The sequence below is a fragment of the Cynocephalus volans genome, chromosome 1 (genome assembly GCF_027409185.1).
Source record: "Cynocephalus volans isolate mCynVol1 chromosome 1, mCynVol1.pri, whole genome shotgun sequence".
In the NCBI taxonomy this organism is placed as follows: Eukaryota; Metazoa; Chordata; class Mammalia; order Dermoptera; family Cynocephalidae; genus Cynocephalus; species Cynocephalus volans.
Genome location: NC_084460.1, coordinates 162,041,545 through 162,058,345, shown reverse-complemented (window position 1 = coordinate 162,058,345; position 16,801 = coordinate 162,041,545). Strand labels below are relative to the sequence as shown.

Below are 16,801 nucleotides of genomic sequence, written 5' to 3'. Positions count from 1 at the left end.
ATCTATCCACTTTTGATTCAGTTTCATAGGCCTCTTTTAAATTGATGTATAATATAACTATAATTTTAATCATGCTTCTGTTATCTTCAAAATGCTTTTATTATCTTCTATTATCTTCATTTTTCTTACACACTTCCCCCTCCTCCAGAAATCTCATTGAGACTGTAACTTAGAATTGCATTGCACATAAACATTAATTTGAGTAGAAATGATTTCGTGATATCAACTCTTCCATTCTGGATCATGGTATATCTCAGTGCTTATTCACAATTTCTCTATTCCTATGTAAAGTTTTTCAGCCTTGTAACTTTTTTTATGGGTACTGTGTATTTTTAATTTCTTTTGGGTTTTTTGGGTCATTTCTCTTCTCTCTCTTTCCCTCTTCTTCTCATTCCCTCTTCTCTCCTTCTTCTTTCTCCTCCTACTTTTCTTTCTCTTTCTCCTTGTATTTTTAAAGGACTAGTTACTTGCAAATCATAGGAACCTAGTTCAAACTAGCTTAAACAACCAAAAAATAATTTATTATATCACATAACTGAAAAGTTCTGCATCAAATACCAATGGATCCAAGTACTCGAAAAAAGAAAAAAAAAAAGTTACTTCAGGATGTGTTTTCTTATAGCGTGAGATCTCAAAAGAAGAGAGCCATTTTCTCTCCCAGTGTCTCTCCAAGTGTCAGTATCAGCTCCCCCCAAAAGGATCCTACATAGACCTTTTCGGGTTATACATCCTCCTGTGGTCCAATCCCGGGGTCTAGGCTGATTGAGTATTCAGGTAGTCCTGGGATGGAGAGTGTGGCGCTACGGCGGCTGTCTGGAATCCTGCTCATAGCGCCAATTGTCTGGCTCTTAATCCTGTTCGTGATGCCAGTTGTAAAGCTAGGCGACCACGCTAGTTGTCATGGCTCTTTTACCTGCCGGTAATCCTGCCGACTGGGCTGATGGTTGAGCTAGGGCTGGGTCTGGAGTCCCCAGACCCCTCAAGCCCATTCACAGACTGGGTCACAAACCCTTCACATGCCAGGCTGGGTCCCCAGACCCCTTATGCACAGGTCTGTGAGCCAGGTAACTGGCCAAAAGGTCCTTGGAAGCCGTAGGTTGGAAAGCATGGCTGCGCAGGGCGGACGCCCGAGGCAGATGTCCGCTTGCCTGCTTCACTAAAACTTCTCTCTCCCTCTCTCTCTCTCTCTTCGCTCTCCTCTCTCTCTCATCTCTGAAGAACACGAGAATAGCAACAAAACTAAAAAGATACATTGGCACACATGTGCACTAACTCTCACTCACACACACACACACACACACACACACACACACACACACACACACACACACACACAATTTGATTAGGATGGATGTGCTAAAACCACACCCAACAGGACCCGAGGCGAGGGCCCTGACCAAACTATTCTATTTACCTAACAGAGAGAGAGTATGCCTTTATGGTTATCTCCAAAAAGAAAAAAAAAAAAAGTCACTTAGAGTGAGGAGAAGGTTCCAAAAGGAAAGGTTGGAGAGCTGAGAAAAATATAAAATATGCTTATAGAAATAATAATTGATATTTATATTTTTGTGATTTTGAATATTATTATATTTTATGCTGGCTATTGCTTATATGAACCAAGCTATTGATTTTTATAAATTTATATGTTTATACTAAAATTTCTAATTTAAGCTTTTTAAGTTGCTGTGTTCATATTTTTAGGTAGAATATCATATCAAATGCAAAAAAAGAATAATGTCTGCATTCTTATGCTTACATCATATTTCTTTTTCTTATTGCTAAGTTAGAATGTTAAATAATTCATGAGGAGATAGCAGATGTTTTTATACTTTCTCAAAATTAATGGAAATATGCTGCTAGTGTTCCATCATTAACATGATAATCACTATTGGTATGAAATAGGTAGTATTTTATCATCTTAATAAATTATACCTCTATTTTAACTTATTTAAAATAGTATCAACTAAAATTGTTTTTTCTTGTGCCATGTATTTTTGTGAGTATCTTACTTGGGAATTTTGCTACTAGATTGTTGCACGAGTTGGGATAATCTAGAGTTCATGTATCTGTGTGTATGTGTGAGTACTTATCCTGTCTTCATGTTTGATATTAGGGTTATTCTAGCTTTTAAAAATGATTTGTTAAGCTTTATATTTTTTCTTTTCTCTGCAAAAATATTGTACTTTTACTATGCTATAAGTTGTTTTTAAATCAACCTTACTAAGTGTAAGTTAAATACAATAAAATGTGCACATTTAACTGTATACTTTGATGAGTTTTGAAAAAATATGTGCACTGTATTTTCAATAGTATATAACAATCATATTAGTCAAAATATGAAACATTTTCTGCATGCCAAAAAGGTAACTCTTTGCAATGAATTCCCTCCCCACTTCTGCTTCTGTATGAACTAGACCTACTTTCTGAAACTGTAGATTGAACATCTGTTTTCTGAAATTTCATATAAATGGAATTAAACAATATGTACTTTTTTGTTTCTGGAGTCTTTTGCTCAGCATGTTTTTGAGATTCATCAAAATTGTTGCATGTAAAACAGCTTATCTCTTTTTATTGCTAGGTAGTATTGCATTGTACAGATAAACCACAATTTGTTTATACAAATACCTCTTGATTGAATTATGAGTTCTTTCTAATTTGGCATCTTTATGAAAGAAAAAAAACTGCTATAAACTTGTACATGTCATGATGTGGACATGTTTTTAGTTCTCATGAGTTAACACCTAGAAGTGAATTTTTGGGGTGATATAAGTGCGTATTTAACATTATAAGAAACTACCAAACTGTTTTACAAAGTATTGTATCATTTCGCCATTTCGTCCAGCAATGTAGAATGGTTTCAGTTGCTTTATATCCTCACTTACCTTTATTTTTGTCAGAATTTTAAATTTTAGCCATTCTAGTGCATGTGTAGTGATATATTATTTTGGTTTTAATTTACATGTTTTCTGATGACTAATGATATTGAGCATTATTTTGTGAGTTTATTGGGCATTACACCATCTTTTGTTAAAAGTTTTCAATTCTTTTGCTAATTTTTAAAATTCGAGTGTTCTTCCTACTGCACATATAAATGTGCGTACACACACACAGACACACACACACACACACACACATATGCAGTCTGGATACAAGTACTTTTCAGATGTATATATTGCAAGCCTGCATATTCACTTTCTCAATAGTGTCCTTTGAGGAGCACACATGTTGCATTATGACAAAGTCCAATTTATCTGTTTTTGTCTTTTCTTTTCATGTTTACTGTGTCTTATATGAGAAAGCCTTCCTTACCTTAAAATTGTTAATATTTTTTCTCAATATTTATGCACATAGCCTACTGCCTGCCAGAGAATGAGGGTGAATCAAGAGTTGAGAGAATGAGAGGGAGGAGAAAACAATGGGCCTAACCTCTCTTTTATCTAGAGCTGTCTTAGACCATTACAACTAAGGTCTGACCCTTCTATGGTCTCTAATGAATGTCCCTGCTGTTCACTGAGGTCTCTCTACCCTAGCTAGTTAAAACTTCAGTGTCTCCCAGCCTGGTATGACCTCTGGGATTGTTCAGTTTATAGCTTTTTGTGGCTTAATCCTATGCGTGCACATGTTTTTGTCCAGCAGCAGACACTAGAGGGACTGCTGCAGATTTCAGAGCTCTTCCTCTGCATGGCTCCTTTCTCTCTAGCACTTTGCCATTCAAATTCTAGTTTCCTCAGCCTTCCCAAACTTCCTGGTTTCTCCCCAATTTGGCAAGACCTCCATGCTCTGACTGGGCTTGCTCTTCTTGCACTGCAGTCTGGTAACTGCCTCCAGGCAGAAAGCTATTGGATTTTGGGGTTCCAATAGTTTGTTTCTCTTCGTTCAGAGATAACAATGCTGTGCTTCTTGTTGTACAGTGTCTAAACTTTTATTTTTCAAATATTCTATCCACTGTTCTAGTTGTTCATAGAAGTAAAGCAAGTCTGGGGTAATATATCCATTTGGATTTTGTATGTTTTTGTTTTATTTTAGTTGTGGTAAAACATACATAAAAATATACGTGGTTTAGCCATTTTTAAATGTACAGTCAGTGGCATTAACTACATTCACACTCTCATGCTCACATTCATATAACCATCATCACTATCCATCTTCAAAACTTTTTTGTCTTTCTAAACTGAAACTCTGTATTCATTAAACAATAACTCTTCATTTCTCCTTTTCACCCAGTCTGTAGCAACCACCATTCTATTTTCTGTCTCTATAATAAATTTGATTACTCTAGGTACCTCATATAAGTGAAATCATACACTATTTGTCCTCCTATGGCTGACTTATTTTCACTTGGCATAATGCCTTCAACGTTATTCCATGTTGTAGCATGTGTCAGAATTTTCTTCCTTTTTAAGGCTGAATAATATTCCATTTGTATATGAGCCAGATTTTGTTTATACATTCCTGTGCTGATGGATACTTGGGTTGCTATGTTTTGCATATTTTGATGCTGAGGTCAGGGGGTTAATCCATCTACATTTAAAATTATTGATAGGGAAGCACTTACTTTTGCCACTTTGTTATTAGTTTTTTGTACATCTTAAAACTTTCTTCGTTGTTTTCTCCATTACTTCCTTCCTTTGTGTTTAATTGGTTGTCATGTTTTGATATCCTTCTCATCTTTCTTATACAGTCAGACCACTGTACCTGAGGGTTCTGCATCTGTGGATTCAACCAACTGCTAATCAAAAATATTTTTAAAAAAATTTGTTTGTACTGAACATGTATAGCCTTTTTCCCTTATCATTATTCCCTAAACAATAGAGTATAGCAACTATTTACATAGCATTTACATTGTATTAGATATTATAATTAATCTAGAGATGATTTAAAGTATGTGGGAGGATGTACATAGGTTATATGCAGATATTATGCTGTTTTATATCAGGAACTGGTGCATCCATGGATTTTGGTATCCAAGGAAGGTCCTGGGGCAAGTCACCCCAGTTATGATGGGAGAATACCCCAAAGTTATAAGGCAAATGGCAGGGATTCAGGAAAAGGTGATAAATCAGAGCCATCATTGCAATATGCAAGTACTGTACCACCATGCTTTTATTTTGTGTAGAATATACTTACCTCTCCGTTTGTTCAAAATATTCTGTGTACCTTTTTCAAATATCTCATTGTTAATTTTTTTTTTTTAAAGCTGAAATTCTTTGCTTTTTTCATAGGCAGGCTTTACACAGTTGCGTAACTGTTTATATATCATAGATATGTTTTCTCTACTGTAATTTTATCATTTAGTTTTATGCTTTTTAGTTTCAATATTTCCTTTTCCATTTCTTTTATATGATGAAATCTGTATATAAACACTGTTTTGTATATACACACTGTTGGCTATACTTTTATATTTTTTAATGTGTAGAAATTTATTTGTACTGTTTTACATAGTGCAGTGGTTAACATAAGGTTTTCAATATCTTTCTAAGCCTGTAGTTATTTATTCGTTAGAGTCAAAAAAAATTGAAATCTTGGGCCGGCCCCGTGGCTCACTTGGGAGAGTGTGGCGCTGGGAGCGCAGCGACGCTCCCGCTGCCGGTTCGGATCCTATATAGGGATGGCCGGTGTGCTCACTGGCTGAGCGCAGTGCGGACAACACCAAGCCAAGCATTGTGATCCCCTTACTGGTCACAAAAAAAGAAAAAAAAAAAATTGAAATCTTATGAATCTCTCAGTTGAGGAATTTGTGTACTTCCTCTATACTCCTTTTAACCTACATTCTCATCTTATTAGTATAATTTGGACATATGAGAATGACTTTTCATATGGCATTTATGTTTCACCCAGTTTTATAATATTTAAACTTTAATCCGTATCTAACTTGCTTGCATGCTCATTTTCAATCTTTTTATACTGTGAGTTTCTATGGATTTTGTCTTTAGTAAATCTAACATTTATTTAACAGTGATGATGTTAGGAACTGTACTATGTCATTTATGAGTGGTATACTTTAGGAAAGGTATAAAATTATTTGGCCACAAATTATTCCATATACAACCTTCATTCATTCCACTTTCATCTGTCCTCTGTTTAAAAGAGAAATATGAAGTCATTATAACTTCATTTCTCTATTTATAACTTGGATTTTCTGCCTTGATATTTTAGTATGTTTTTCTCTTCCATCGAAATCCAAACAAGATTTTAGGAAGTCTTTTGGTGAGTCTGATTAACTGATTTTCTCTAGGTTTCAGTTAGCCTTTTCAATTTGCAAACCCTTGTATGTAATTATTTCCTTAATTATTATAGCTGCTACCACCCTCCCCCAAATTATACCCACCCCCAGGGGAACAGCAGTAAGTTTTAATTTGAATCATCGTTCTCTGTTCTGTATCTACATTTCCATTCATAATTGTTTAAATTTATTTTTTTCTATTTTTATTTATACATATTTATGAGGTACAGAGTTGACTTATCAGTATTTGTGTACAGTATATGATGATCAAGTCAATATTATTAACATGTTCATCATTACAAATCATAATTATTCTTTGTGTTTCTTACCCAATTATTCTCTAATCCCTCTTCTTCCCCCTTTCCCACCTTTAGTAACTATAGGTCTGTTCTCTCCTTCTGAAAGTTCAACGTTTTACTATGGTCTTTCTTTTTTTCTGTTTCTTAGATCCCAATTATGAATAAGGACATGAGGTATTTCTCTTTCTGTTCCTAGCTTATTTCAGTTAACATAACTTTCATATTTTTAATATCTTTCTTCCTTTATTTTTTATGGAAGAAGAGATTTTCATGTTTGTTATAGCATTTATAGTGTGAACTTTTATTCTGCAATTTTATTTTTACTTTTTCTGATTTGGAGTATTTTATTATTTCATTTTTCATATGATCCTGTTGTTTTTCACTTCAATAAATTTTCTCTTAATAGCCTCCTGCTCCTGTTTTTGAGTCATGACTTTTTTTGAGGGTGGTATAGAGTTTTCTGCAATTACTTATACATCTGGTAATATAGAATGGATTTCTTTACTGATTGTTTTGGGTGATGATTTCTTTCTCTTATTTTATCACAGGGACCCTTATTAGTTAATTCTTTATTATTCACTCTAGGGCCAGTTAAACTCTACCTTGGCAATTTGGACAAGCAATTTGGATGTATTGATTGCAGTTGGTCCTTGTCCAAGTTCCAGCTAGTGAGAAGGTGGATATACATGATTCCCTACACAATTTGTACAGTGTAGCAAGCAAGAATTTGTATTGTACTGTGGTTCTATCTATTCCTCCTCTCCAATTCCTCATTCCCTTGTGCTTTCAACAAATAAAGTATCAAGGTTTTTAACTTGCCCAAATATCTCTCAGCTGTTAACCTGGGAATTAGATGTAGGTCTTGTTTCTCAGAACTACATTGTCTTCCTCCTTTTTCTTATAAATAATTGTGACAATATTTCATATATATTTTCAAAACTAAAATTATTGTGAGTAGTGCATGTTATCTCCAGTATTAAAATAATATATGTTCACATTTTGCTGTGTTTTTCTTGAGATAGAGTCTTAGAAGTGGGATTGCTGGGATAAAGTATACTAACACTTGTGTGAATTTTTGATGTGTATTGACAAAATACTTTCCCACTTATTCTTACCAAATTAAATTTCTAGAATTAGTATGCGCATATGCTCTCATTTAAAAAAATCTTTTGGGAATATGTGCTTATTAAAAAAAATTATAAAAAACAATGGAAAAGAGAATAAAATGCAGCCATTGTTTTCTTGCTTGCCAATGAGTACTGCTGTTAATCTGGGTCAGTTATTTCATTTTTTGCCCCAGTTTTTTCTAGGGGGGAGGGAGGGAGAGAGAGAATGCAAACATGGATGAGAATACTAATGTGATGAGATTTAAGATGTTTTACATTTTTGTGCCATTATATATAACCCTGTGATTAATTTTTTTATACTTAATATAAATTGTTTATTTAATTAATGTATATTTTTGGAAAAATTTAAGAAAAATAAATATTTCTAAGATTGTATGTGTGGGGTATACACACACACATATGCAAAATTTCAAAAGATTGTGGGATCAACTTATGCTCTCAGTATTCACGTATATTATTATTCATTACATTTACCCTATCCTGTATTGGATATTGAAGTTTTTCCATTCTTTATTTGATAAGGAAAAATAGTACTTTACTGTTTTGATTTGTACTCATTTAATCATTCATCAGGTAAAATATATATTTTCTAATGCTTATTGTCTATGTATGGAGTACTATTCTGTAAAACTAACCATTAAAGTTCATAATAAATTTCTCTACTTTTATTGGAGTGTGTAACAATTTCTTTGTTAACAATATTAATGGTTTTAGTTACACACAATGCAATAATTTTCTATTTTGTACATATAAAAAACAATTTTTAGTTTTTAAATCATATTTATATTTTCCATTGCATTTTTATTCTACTTCAGAATGTCTTTTTACTTAATAATAAATGTATTACTTTTTGGTATCAATATATATATATTTTTTAACTTAATTTTATTTTATCAATATACAACGTGGTTGATTATTGTGGCCCATTACCAAAACCTCCCTCCCCCCTCCCTCTACCCCCTCCTTTCCAACAACCTCCATTTGCTAAAGAGGCAGTCTCTTCCCCAGGGTATAGCTTGGTGTCTCTGTCAAAGATCAGATGGCTGTAGGTGTGTGAGTTGATTTCTGGATTCTCTATTCTATTCCATTGATCATTGTGTCTGTTTTATGCCAGTGCCGTGCTGTTTTGGTTATTATAGCTTTGTAGTATAGTTTAAAGTCAGGTACTATTATACTCCAGCTTTATTTATTTGGCTCAGAATTGCTTTGGCTATGTGTGGTCTTTTGTTATTCCATATAAATGCCTGGGTAGTTTTTTTCATTTCTGAGAAAAATGTCATTGGAATTTTCGTGGGGATTGCGTTGAATTTGTATATCACTTTGGGTAGTATGGACATTTTCACAATGTTGATTCTTCTTTCCAGAATTTCATTTGTTATTGATTTCTAATTTTAATCCATTGTGGTCTGAAAAAATACATGGGATAATTCCATTTTTTTTTTAATTTGTTGAGACTTCATTTGTGACTTAACCTGTGGTCTATCCTGGAGAATGATCCATGTGCAGATGAGAAGAATGAATATTCTGAGGTTGTTGAATGTAATGTTCTGTAGATATCTGCCAAGTACAAATGGTCTAGAGTGTTGGTTTAGATCTTGCGTCTCTCTGCTGATTCTTTGCCTAGATGATCTGTCCAATATTGATAGCGGTGTGTTCAGGCCCGCTGCTATTATGGTATTAGCATATATCTCCTTCTTTAGGTCTAATAGTGTTTGCTTTATAAATCTGGCTGCTCTGACATTGGGTGCATATATATTTATGATTGTTATGTATTCTTGATGGATGAATCCTTTTATCATTATGTATTGGCCCACTTTATCTCTTTTTATGGTTTTTTGTTTAAAGTCTATTTTATCAGATATAAGAATAGCTACTCCAGCTCGTTTTTCATTTCTGTTTGCATGTTATATCTTTTTCCATCCTTTCACTCTTAGTCTATGTGTGTCTTTACAGGTGAGGTGAGTCTCTTGAAGGCAGCATATAGTTGGGTCCTCCTTTTTAATTGAGTCAGTGAGTCTGTATCTTTTGAGTGGGGAATTTAATCCTTTTACATTGAGTTGTTTTTTAAGCATTGATTTACTCCTAGCATTTTATTGATTTTTGTTTGGATGTCTTAAGGGTCTTTTGTTCCTTTCTTTCTGATTTACTGTTTGTTTTCTGTATTCATTGATTCCTTGGGTTGTAGGTAAACTTTGTTTTTGTTTTCTCTTCATTGTTTGCATTTTTATTTTACTAGTGGGTTTAGTTTTTGGGGGGTTTTATGGCAGTGGTAAGTCATTTTTCAGGTACCACACCCAGTACTCCCTTGAGAATTTCTTGTAAGGGTGGTTGTGTGGTAGTGAACTCCCACAGTTTTTGTTTGTCTGAGAAATATACTATTTGCTCTTCATTTCGAAAGGATAGCCTAGTGGGGTAGAGTATTCTTGGCTGGGAATCTCTGTCTTTTAGTATTTTGAATATATCATCCCATTCCTTTCTGGCTTTTAGGGTTTGTGATGAAAAGTCTGATGTTAGTCTGATTGGGGCTCCCTTATAGGTGATTTGACACTTCTCTCTTGCAGCTTTTAAGATTCTCTCTTTGTCTTTGAGTTTTGCCAATTTGACTATAACATGTCTTGGAGAAGACCTTTTTGGGTTGAATATGTTTGGGGATCTTTGAGCTTCCCGAATCTGAAGATCTGTGTCTTTTCCTGTACCTGGGAAGTTTTCTGCCACTATTTTGTTGAATATGTTTTCAGTGCAATCTCCTTTTTCCTCCCCTTCTGGAATACCCATGTCTCATATATTTGAGCACTTAAGGTTCTCTGATATCTCCCTTAGATTTTCTTCAATGTTTTTAATTCTTTGTTCTTTTTTTTTTTTTTTTGTCTGCCTGTGTTATTTCAAACAGCCCATCTTCAAGGTCAGAAGTTCTCTCTTCTGCTTCTGCAAGCCTGCTGGTTAAACTCTCTGTTGTGTTTTTTTATTTCATTGAATGAATTCTTTAGCTCGGCAAGCTCTGCTACGTTCTTTTTCAGGGCATTGATTTCCTTGTACATTTCTTCTTTCAGGTCCTGTATACTTTTCCTCATTTCGTCATTTTGTCTAGCTGAGTTTTCTTGTATCTCATTTAGTTTCCTTAGAATTATCACTCAAAATTCCTTGTCAGACATTTCAAGAGTTTCTTGTTCTATAGGATCTAGAGCTTGAGAGTTATTACCCTTTGGTGTTGTACTTTCTTGACTTTTCATATTTCTGGTATCTTTCCTTTGGTGTTTAGGCATTGTGGTAAGGGATTTCATGGTCCACTGGTTCAATACTATTGTCTGGCTAGGATCCTGCCAGGACTGCCAATTTGGCGTGGCTGTCTCAGTGCCTGTGGGTAGAAGGTTTGGGCCTCTCTGTTTGGTGCCTACTTGCCCAGGCTGGGAGGTGTCTGGCAGCGGCAAGACCTACCTGCTAGGTTGCACTGGCACCTTGTGGCAAGTGGTCGCTGTGGGTCTTGGGCCTCTCCGGGGGCACCTCTCTGGTCGGTGCCCACTGGCTCAATCTGGGGATGGGGTCCAGTGGTGGCAAGGCCTGCCTGCTCCGTACATGTATTACTTTAAGCATTGTAGTTGTTCAGTAAATTACTTTGAAATGTTAATGAAATGAAATTCTCCTCACTCTTCAAGTGCAATTCTGTTCTCTGCAACAGCAACAGGAGTCAAATACTGCCCCAGTACTCAGTTTGACTGACTTTTTTTATTATTGATTTCAGATAATAAAAGACCATGCCTTGAATTCTCTCAGCTAAAGCTAAAGGATTCCTTCAGAGATTTATTTATTCCCAGGATAGAGGTAATTCTGATGTTGTATACAAGGAACAACCTAAACTGTGCTGAGCCCGTGGTTGAGCACAATAACTCACTTAATGTTAATTTCAACACACAGAAGAAAACAGTCTGGCTGATTCATGGATACAGACCAATGGGCTCCACCCCATCGTGGCTTCAAAAATTTCTAAGGATTTTGTTGAATAAAGAAGATATGAATGTAGTTGTAGTAGACTGGAACCGGGGTGCTACAACTTTTATTTATAGTAGAGCAGTTAAAAACACGAGAATAGTTGCTGAGAGTTTGAGCGGGCACATTCAAAATCTTTTGGTAAGTCTGGAAATGTATGCATTGTATATGCTATACAATATACAGTGTGTTATGCAATAATACCATAAAGTGGTAATAAAATAAATTTCTTTCCCATATACATTAAGAATTACTGCTTTAATATGTCAGTGGATGCAGTCATCTTTGTCTGCGTAGATGGAGAATCCTATACCTAGACAAGTCATGTCTTATTTTTTAAAATTATCTTAAAGATTCAATTATTATGTTTTATTTAAAAATCTTTTAAGATTTTTTTAAACTCTACCTATATCAACTTCAGAATAAAATAAATAATAAGTTTGTAGTTAATGAAGTGTGAATTGGTAAGAGTGAGAAAAAATAGCTTGAAAAATACTGTATTTCTGCCAGCCTTGGAGGCAGACCTCACTCAGTTCCATTCAAGTCTGCTCAGGGTTTGGATAGGTGAAATAAGTTCAGGCCAGTTCTAGGTCATCTGTGGTCTGAATGATTCTTGTTTCCTAAGTCAACCTTTAGGAAGAACCAAGTCTGTCCTAAGATAGTAGTGGTAGTGATGGGTACTAGAAAGAAGGAAGACTGATATCTGGACATTCTTGGGCCTGAAATCTGCCCTTGAGTTATGTTGTGCTGTACTTCCAATCCACTGTTGGAACTGAACAAGCACAGCAGATCCAAGAAGCAGTTATATGTAGTGGCTAAGAGTCAGACTAGAGGAGTTCAAAGCCTGACTGCATCTCTTATGTGTTTGTCTTTGAGCAATTACTTAACCTCTCTATACTGCATTTCCTTATTTGTACATTTGGGATAAAAAAAATTTATAATAATATTTATGTGAATATTAAGTGAATATATGTAAAGTATAAACACACACACACACACACACACACACACACACACACACACACACACGGGTGATCCAAAAAGATCATGGAAAAATAGAATTAAAAGATAATACAAATTTTTCATGATCTTTTTAAAATACCCTCATATGTATATGCTTATCCTGTGGGTGACATTTAGTAATCATTTAATACAATCAGCTTGGAAGATTGGATTCCATCATTCTCCAGCTTGTGATTGGAGGAAATCACTTAAAATCCACGAACCTCATTTTATCATCTCTGAAATGAGGATGATTATTCCTCTTTTACAGTCTTTCTACAGTTTTTGACACAACCTGGTCAGATAAAACAGGGAGGCAGATTAGCATAAACTTTTGAGTCAAACAGATCCGGCCTTGTGTCTTAGTCTATTTAGGCTGCTGTAAAAAAATAAATACCATAGAATGGGTACCTTATAAATGACATAAATTTATTTCCCACAATTCTGGAGGCTGGGAAGTCTAAGGGCAAGGTACTGGCAGATTTGGTGTCTGTTGAGGACTCTCTTTCTGGGCCATAGATGTTGCCTCTTCACTGTGTCCTCACATTGTGGAAGAGTCAAAGGAGCTTCCTCAGGCTTCTTTAAGGGCACTAATTCCCATTCATAAGGGCTCCACCTTCATGATGTAATCACCCCTGCCCCCAAAAGGCACCACCTTCAAATACCATCACCTTGGGGGTTAGGATTTCAACATATGAATTATGGGGGGATGCAAACATTCAGGCCATAATATCTTGAAATCCATCTTTCCCCCTTTATAAGTATATGTGGCTTTGGGCAAGTCATTAACCTCTGAGATTGTTGTCTTTGTAAAATGAGAATTCATCAAATGTTTAGCATTTAATAGGCGCCAGGGACAGGTTTAGGCAATAAGGTAGAAATTAATAACTCATAGGGTAATTGGGTTATTGAATATGAGATTTATAAAGCACATATCAAGGTAACTAGCACAAAGCAAACACCTAATAACATCTGTCATCATCATTATCATTATTATTATAAAATCTTTGGTAATTAAATGTGTTATTTTGCATATACTATTTTGCATAAAATTATAAAGTTCTCTGTCTTCCAGAAGTGGATTAAGCCAGAAAAAAATAATGAATTTTAGAATATTTATGTATGAGGCATGATTTATGATGACCTGAAATAAATATCATAGCCCTGCATTTTCACTTGCAGAAGCATGGAGCATCTCTTGACAATTTCCATTTCATAGGTGTGAGCTTAGGGGCTCATATTAGTGGACTTATTGGAAAGATATTTCATGGTCAACTTGGAAGAATAACAGGTAAGACTATTTTTTATAAAATTATTGTTTTAGTACACTTTTAAGCATCAGATGTTAGTTTATTTAAACTTTAACAGGTATAACAATTAAACAATAGTAATTATGCACAATTTTTTTCTATGTTATATTCAAATATTAGTCTTCATTTTGGTTAGATTCTAAAGTCTTTCCTTAGTTCTTAATGGAGTTTGTTACCCAGATGGAAACAAGAAGAAAAGATCAATTTCTGCAGCCCTATCTAAATCTTAAGGAAACATCATTGTAAACATACAGAGGAAAATTTAGCTCATTAAATTAAAAAATACTTCATTTATATACTAATAACTATGTATTTAATTTTCACATGCTTTGGTATATTTAAATTCTTTTAAAAATTTACCTTGAATACTAGAAGAGAGAATCAGGAATTGGTGTCCAAGTTTGAGGGGTTCTGCATCTCAGTTTCCTTCATATTTCCATCGTAAAGTTACTGCATTGAGAAGGCTCAGTAACCCATAATGCTGACATGTCTTTTCATTCTTCCTTCTAGGAGTGGTGGTGATTTTAGAATTAGAAGGAAAATATCCCTCCCTCAACCAATTTACCTTTTTTTAAAAAATGTAATTATTGATATCTATGTTCATAGAAGATTTATAATGATTTCAAGTGTTAATAAAAGGTAATAGAGTCTTTAGTTAAATTTTGAAACATGGGGAGGAGAGAGGTGAATAACTTGTATAGATAGTTAGATCTTTTTAGGATCCTTACAAGCCTTAAGTATATCCCAGCTTGTTTACTCTGATCGCTTTTAATATTATCCATATCATATGTATGTGAAAATTGAGGTTAACTGATTCAAAACAGGAGGGTCAAAAGTAACAGCTAAGCCAGGACTTACACAGAGGTTTCTAACACCTGAAGCCTCTTCTCCCCAAGTGACCACACTTGCTTCATTTGAACTGGTGATAATCCTGCTTTTTTAAAGCATGTTAGTGCAGTTTGAATGGCCCCAAATTCCAGGCAACCATTAGGGTTTAAAATGTCAGCAAATGTGGAGGTTCTACATCAGAATAATTTACAGGAAGAGAGGTTTCTTTCTCAAGTGGGCTAGTGGGCTAAATAAGATAGGGATAGTAGAAGACCCTGAAATAAACATTATACTTCACTTCTTAAAATATCTTTTTAAGATGATTGTTTCTTCCTTTGCACAGATGTTCTCAAGGAATTGGAATTTATCTCCCTTCCCCCTTTTTTTATATTCTCCAGAAAGTCATGAGCCTAGAATTTTTATTTAGAATTTAAGATACCCCAGACACAATATTCGTACTCCATGGAATTTTTAATATTTTTTTCTTAACAGCACATGGGAAACTCTTGTGAGAAACAGATGATAAGATAATAATAAATATGTTTTATTTCACAGCTCAGATTGCATTTGGCAACTAAAAAGCATTTTAGACCTACAGATATATATATCCAGAGTGAGTTAGTAAGGCACAGAGTTCAAGAGAGGACCAAATGATAATCATTATTTTTTCCCTTCAGGAGAAGTAATAATTATTAAATATAAAGTTACTGTTGGTTTGCTTTTGTTTATTTCTTAAATACAAATGCTCAAAAAATCCTATGATATTTTGTTGAGGCATCTCTAATGTGGCTTAACTTAACAACCTCTGAAGGTTAGTAATGAGTATTATTCAAATAATGAAGATACTATTTATCTAATTTTATTTACCTTTAGATATGTTTTTGGACAGGTTTAAATTAAAACTGTAAATACTTATGTTTATAATGCAATAATAATGCAAACATGCAATATAATGTGCACTGTAGTAAGGCTTGATTATCTTGATAGTTTCTTTCTTGTATTTCAGGTCTTGACCCTGCTGGGCCAGAGTTTTCTGGAAAACCATCAGAGAGCAGATTGGATTACACTGATGCAAAGTTTGTGGATGTCATCCATTCTGATGCCAATGGTAAAAATGTAGGACTTATTGCTTAATTATTTGAAAATGAAAAAAGAAATGTAGACCCTAGGAAAGAGGAGAATATAGGAGGTGAAAGAGTTGTGGATAACATGATTTTGAATCTGTAATTACAGAATGATAGTATTTCCCACTAGCAGTATTTCCTGGGGTTAGTGATTTCTTGCATCGTCAAATGGCACTCTTTGCCTTCAGCCTGCCTCCCCCAGGTTTCAAGAAGTGCCATGTCATTGCTAAAAAAAAATTGAAATTTGATAAATAAAAGTTCATCCTGTTCATGCTACTGACAGTTTTATTGATTTGATCACATTTTCCCCAGGCTTAATGTTCCTGATGTATTTAGGTTACCATTCTCTCCACTCATTTTCTCACTGTGATGATACCAGCTTGAACTGAGCACAGCACTTCAGCCACAGATAGTTTTTCCTAATGATAGGGAAGTAATTTTTCTATTGTTTTTAATTATCTTCCTGAAAAATCTCTAACAGGTTACTAATAGTTTTGGCCAAAGTACATTGAACAGACACATTTTAAGGAATAATTTAGTTTGTCCTGATGCCTTTCCTGATTTGAATCTCATAATACTAAGATTTTTTGAGCACTTCCTATACATCAGGCAGTGTTTTAAGTGCTTTGTGTGAATGAATTACTGAATTCTCTTCAGTCCCCATGGGACAGATAATCATTATCATTCTCCCCTTTCAGATGGGGAAACTAGGGTCAAGGTCACAAGGCTAGGAAGTGGCAGAGCTAGTATTTGAAATCATGTCTTCTGATTTCAGAGTCTGCACTTCACCAATATGTTATTCTGATAAACTGATAATTTAGATGTGTTACACTAGTAGACATGGGGAGGATATGGTGCTAAAATAGAGACAAGAAGTGACACTAAGACTGTTCCTGTTTCCCCG

The 16,801-nt window shown here is 34.6% G+C and overlaps 1 protein-coding gene across 1 annotated transcript in view; it reads left to right on the top strand.

Annotated features, from left to right (window-relative positions):
* Positions 1 to 11,390: 11,390 nt before the first annotated feature.
* The window catches only part of LIPI (lipase I), a 38,142-nt gene continuing 32,731 nt past the window's right edge, over positions 11,391 to 16,801 (top strand). The window contains exons 1-3 of the mRNA XM_063078103.1: positions 11,391 to 11,774; positions 13,818 to 13,926; positions 15,780 to 15,881. Coding sequence (XP_062934173.1) covers positions 11,478 to 11,774; positions 13,818 to 13,926; positions 15,780 to 15,881 — 508 coding nt within the window. The 5' untranslated portion in view covers positions 11,391 to 11,477. The remainder of the gene's footprint in view (positions 11,775 to 13,817; positions 13,927 to 15,779; positions 15,882 to 16,801) is intronic.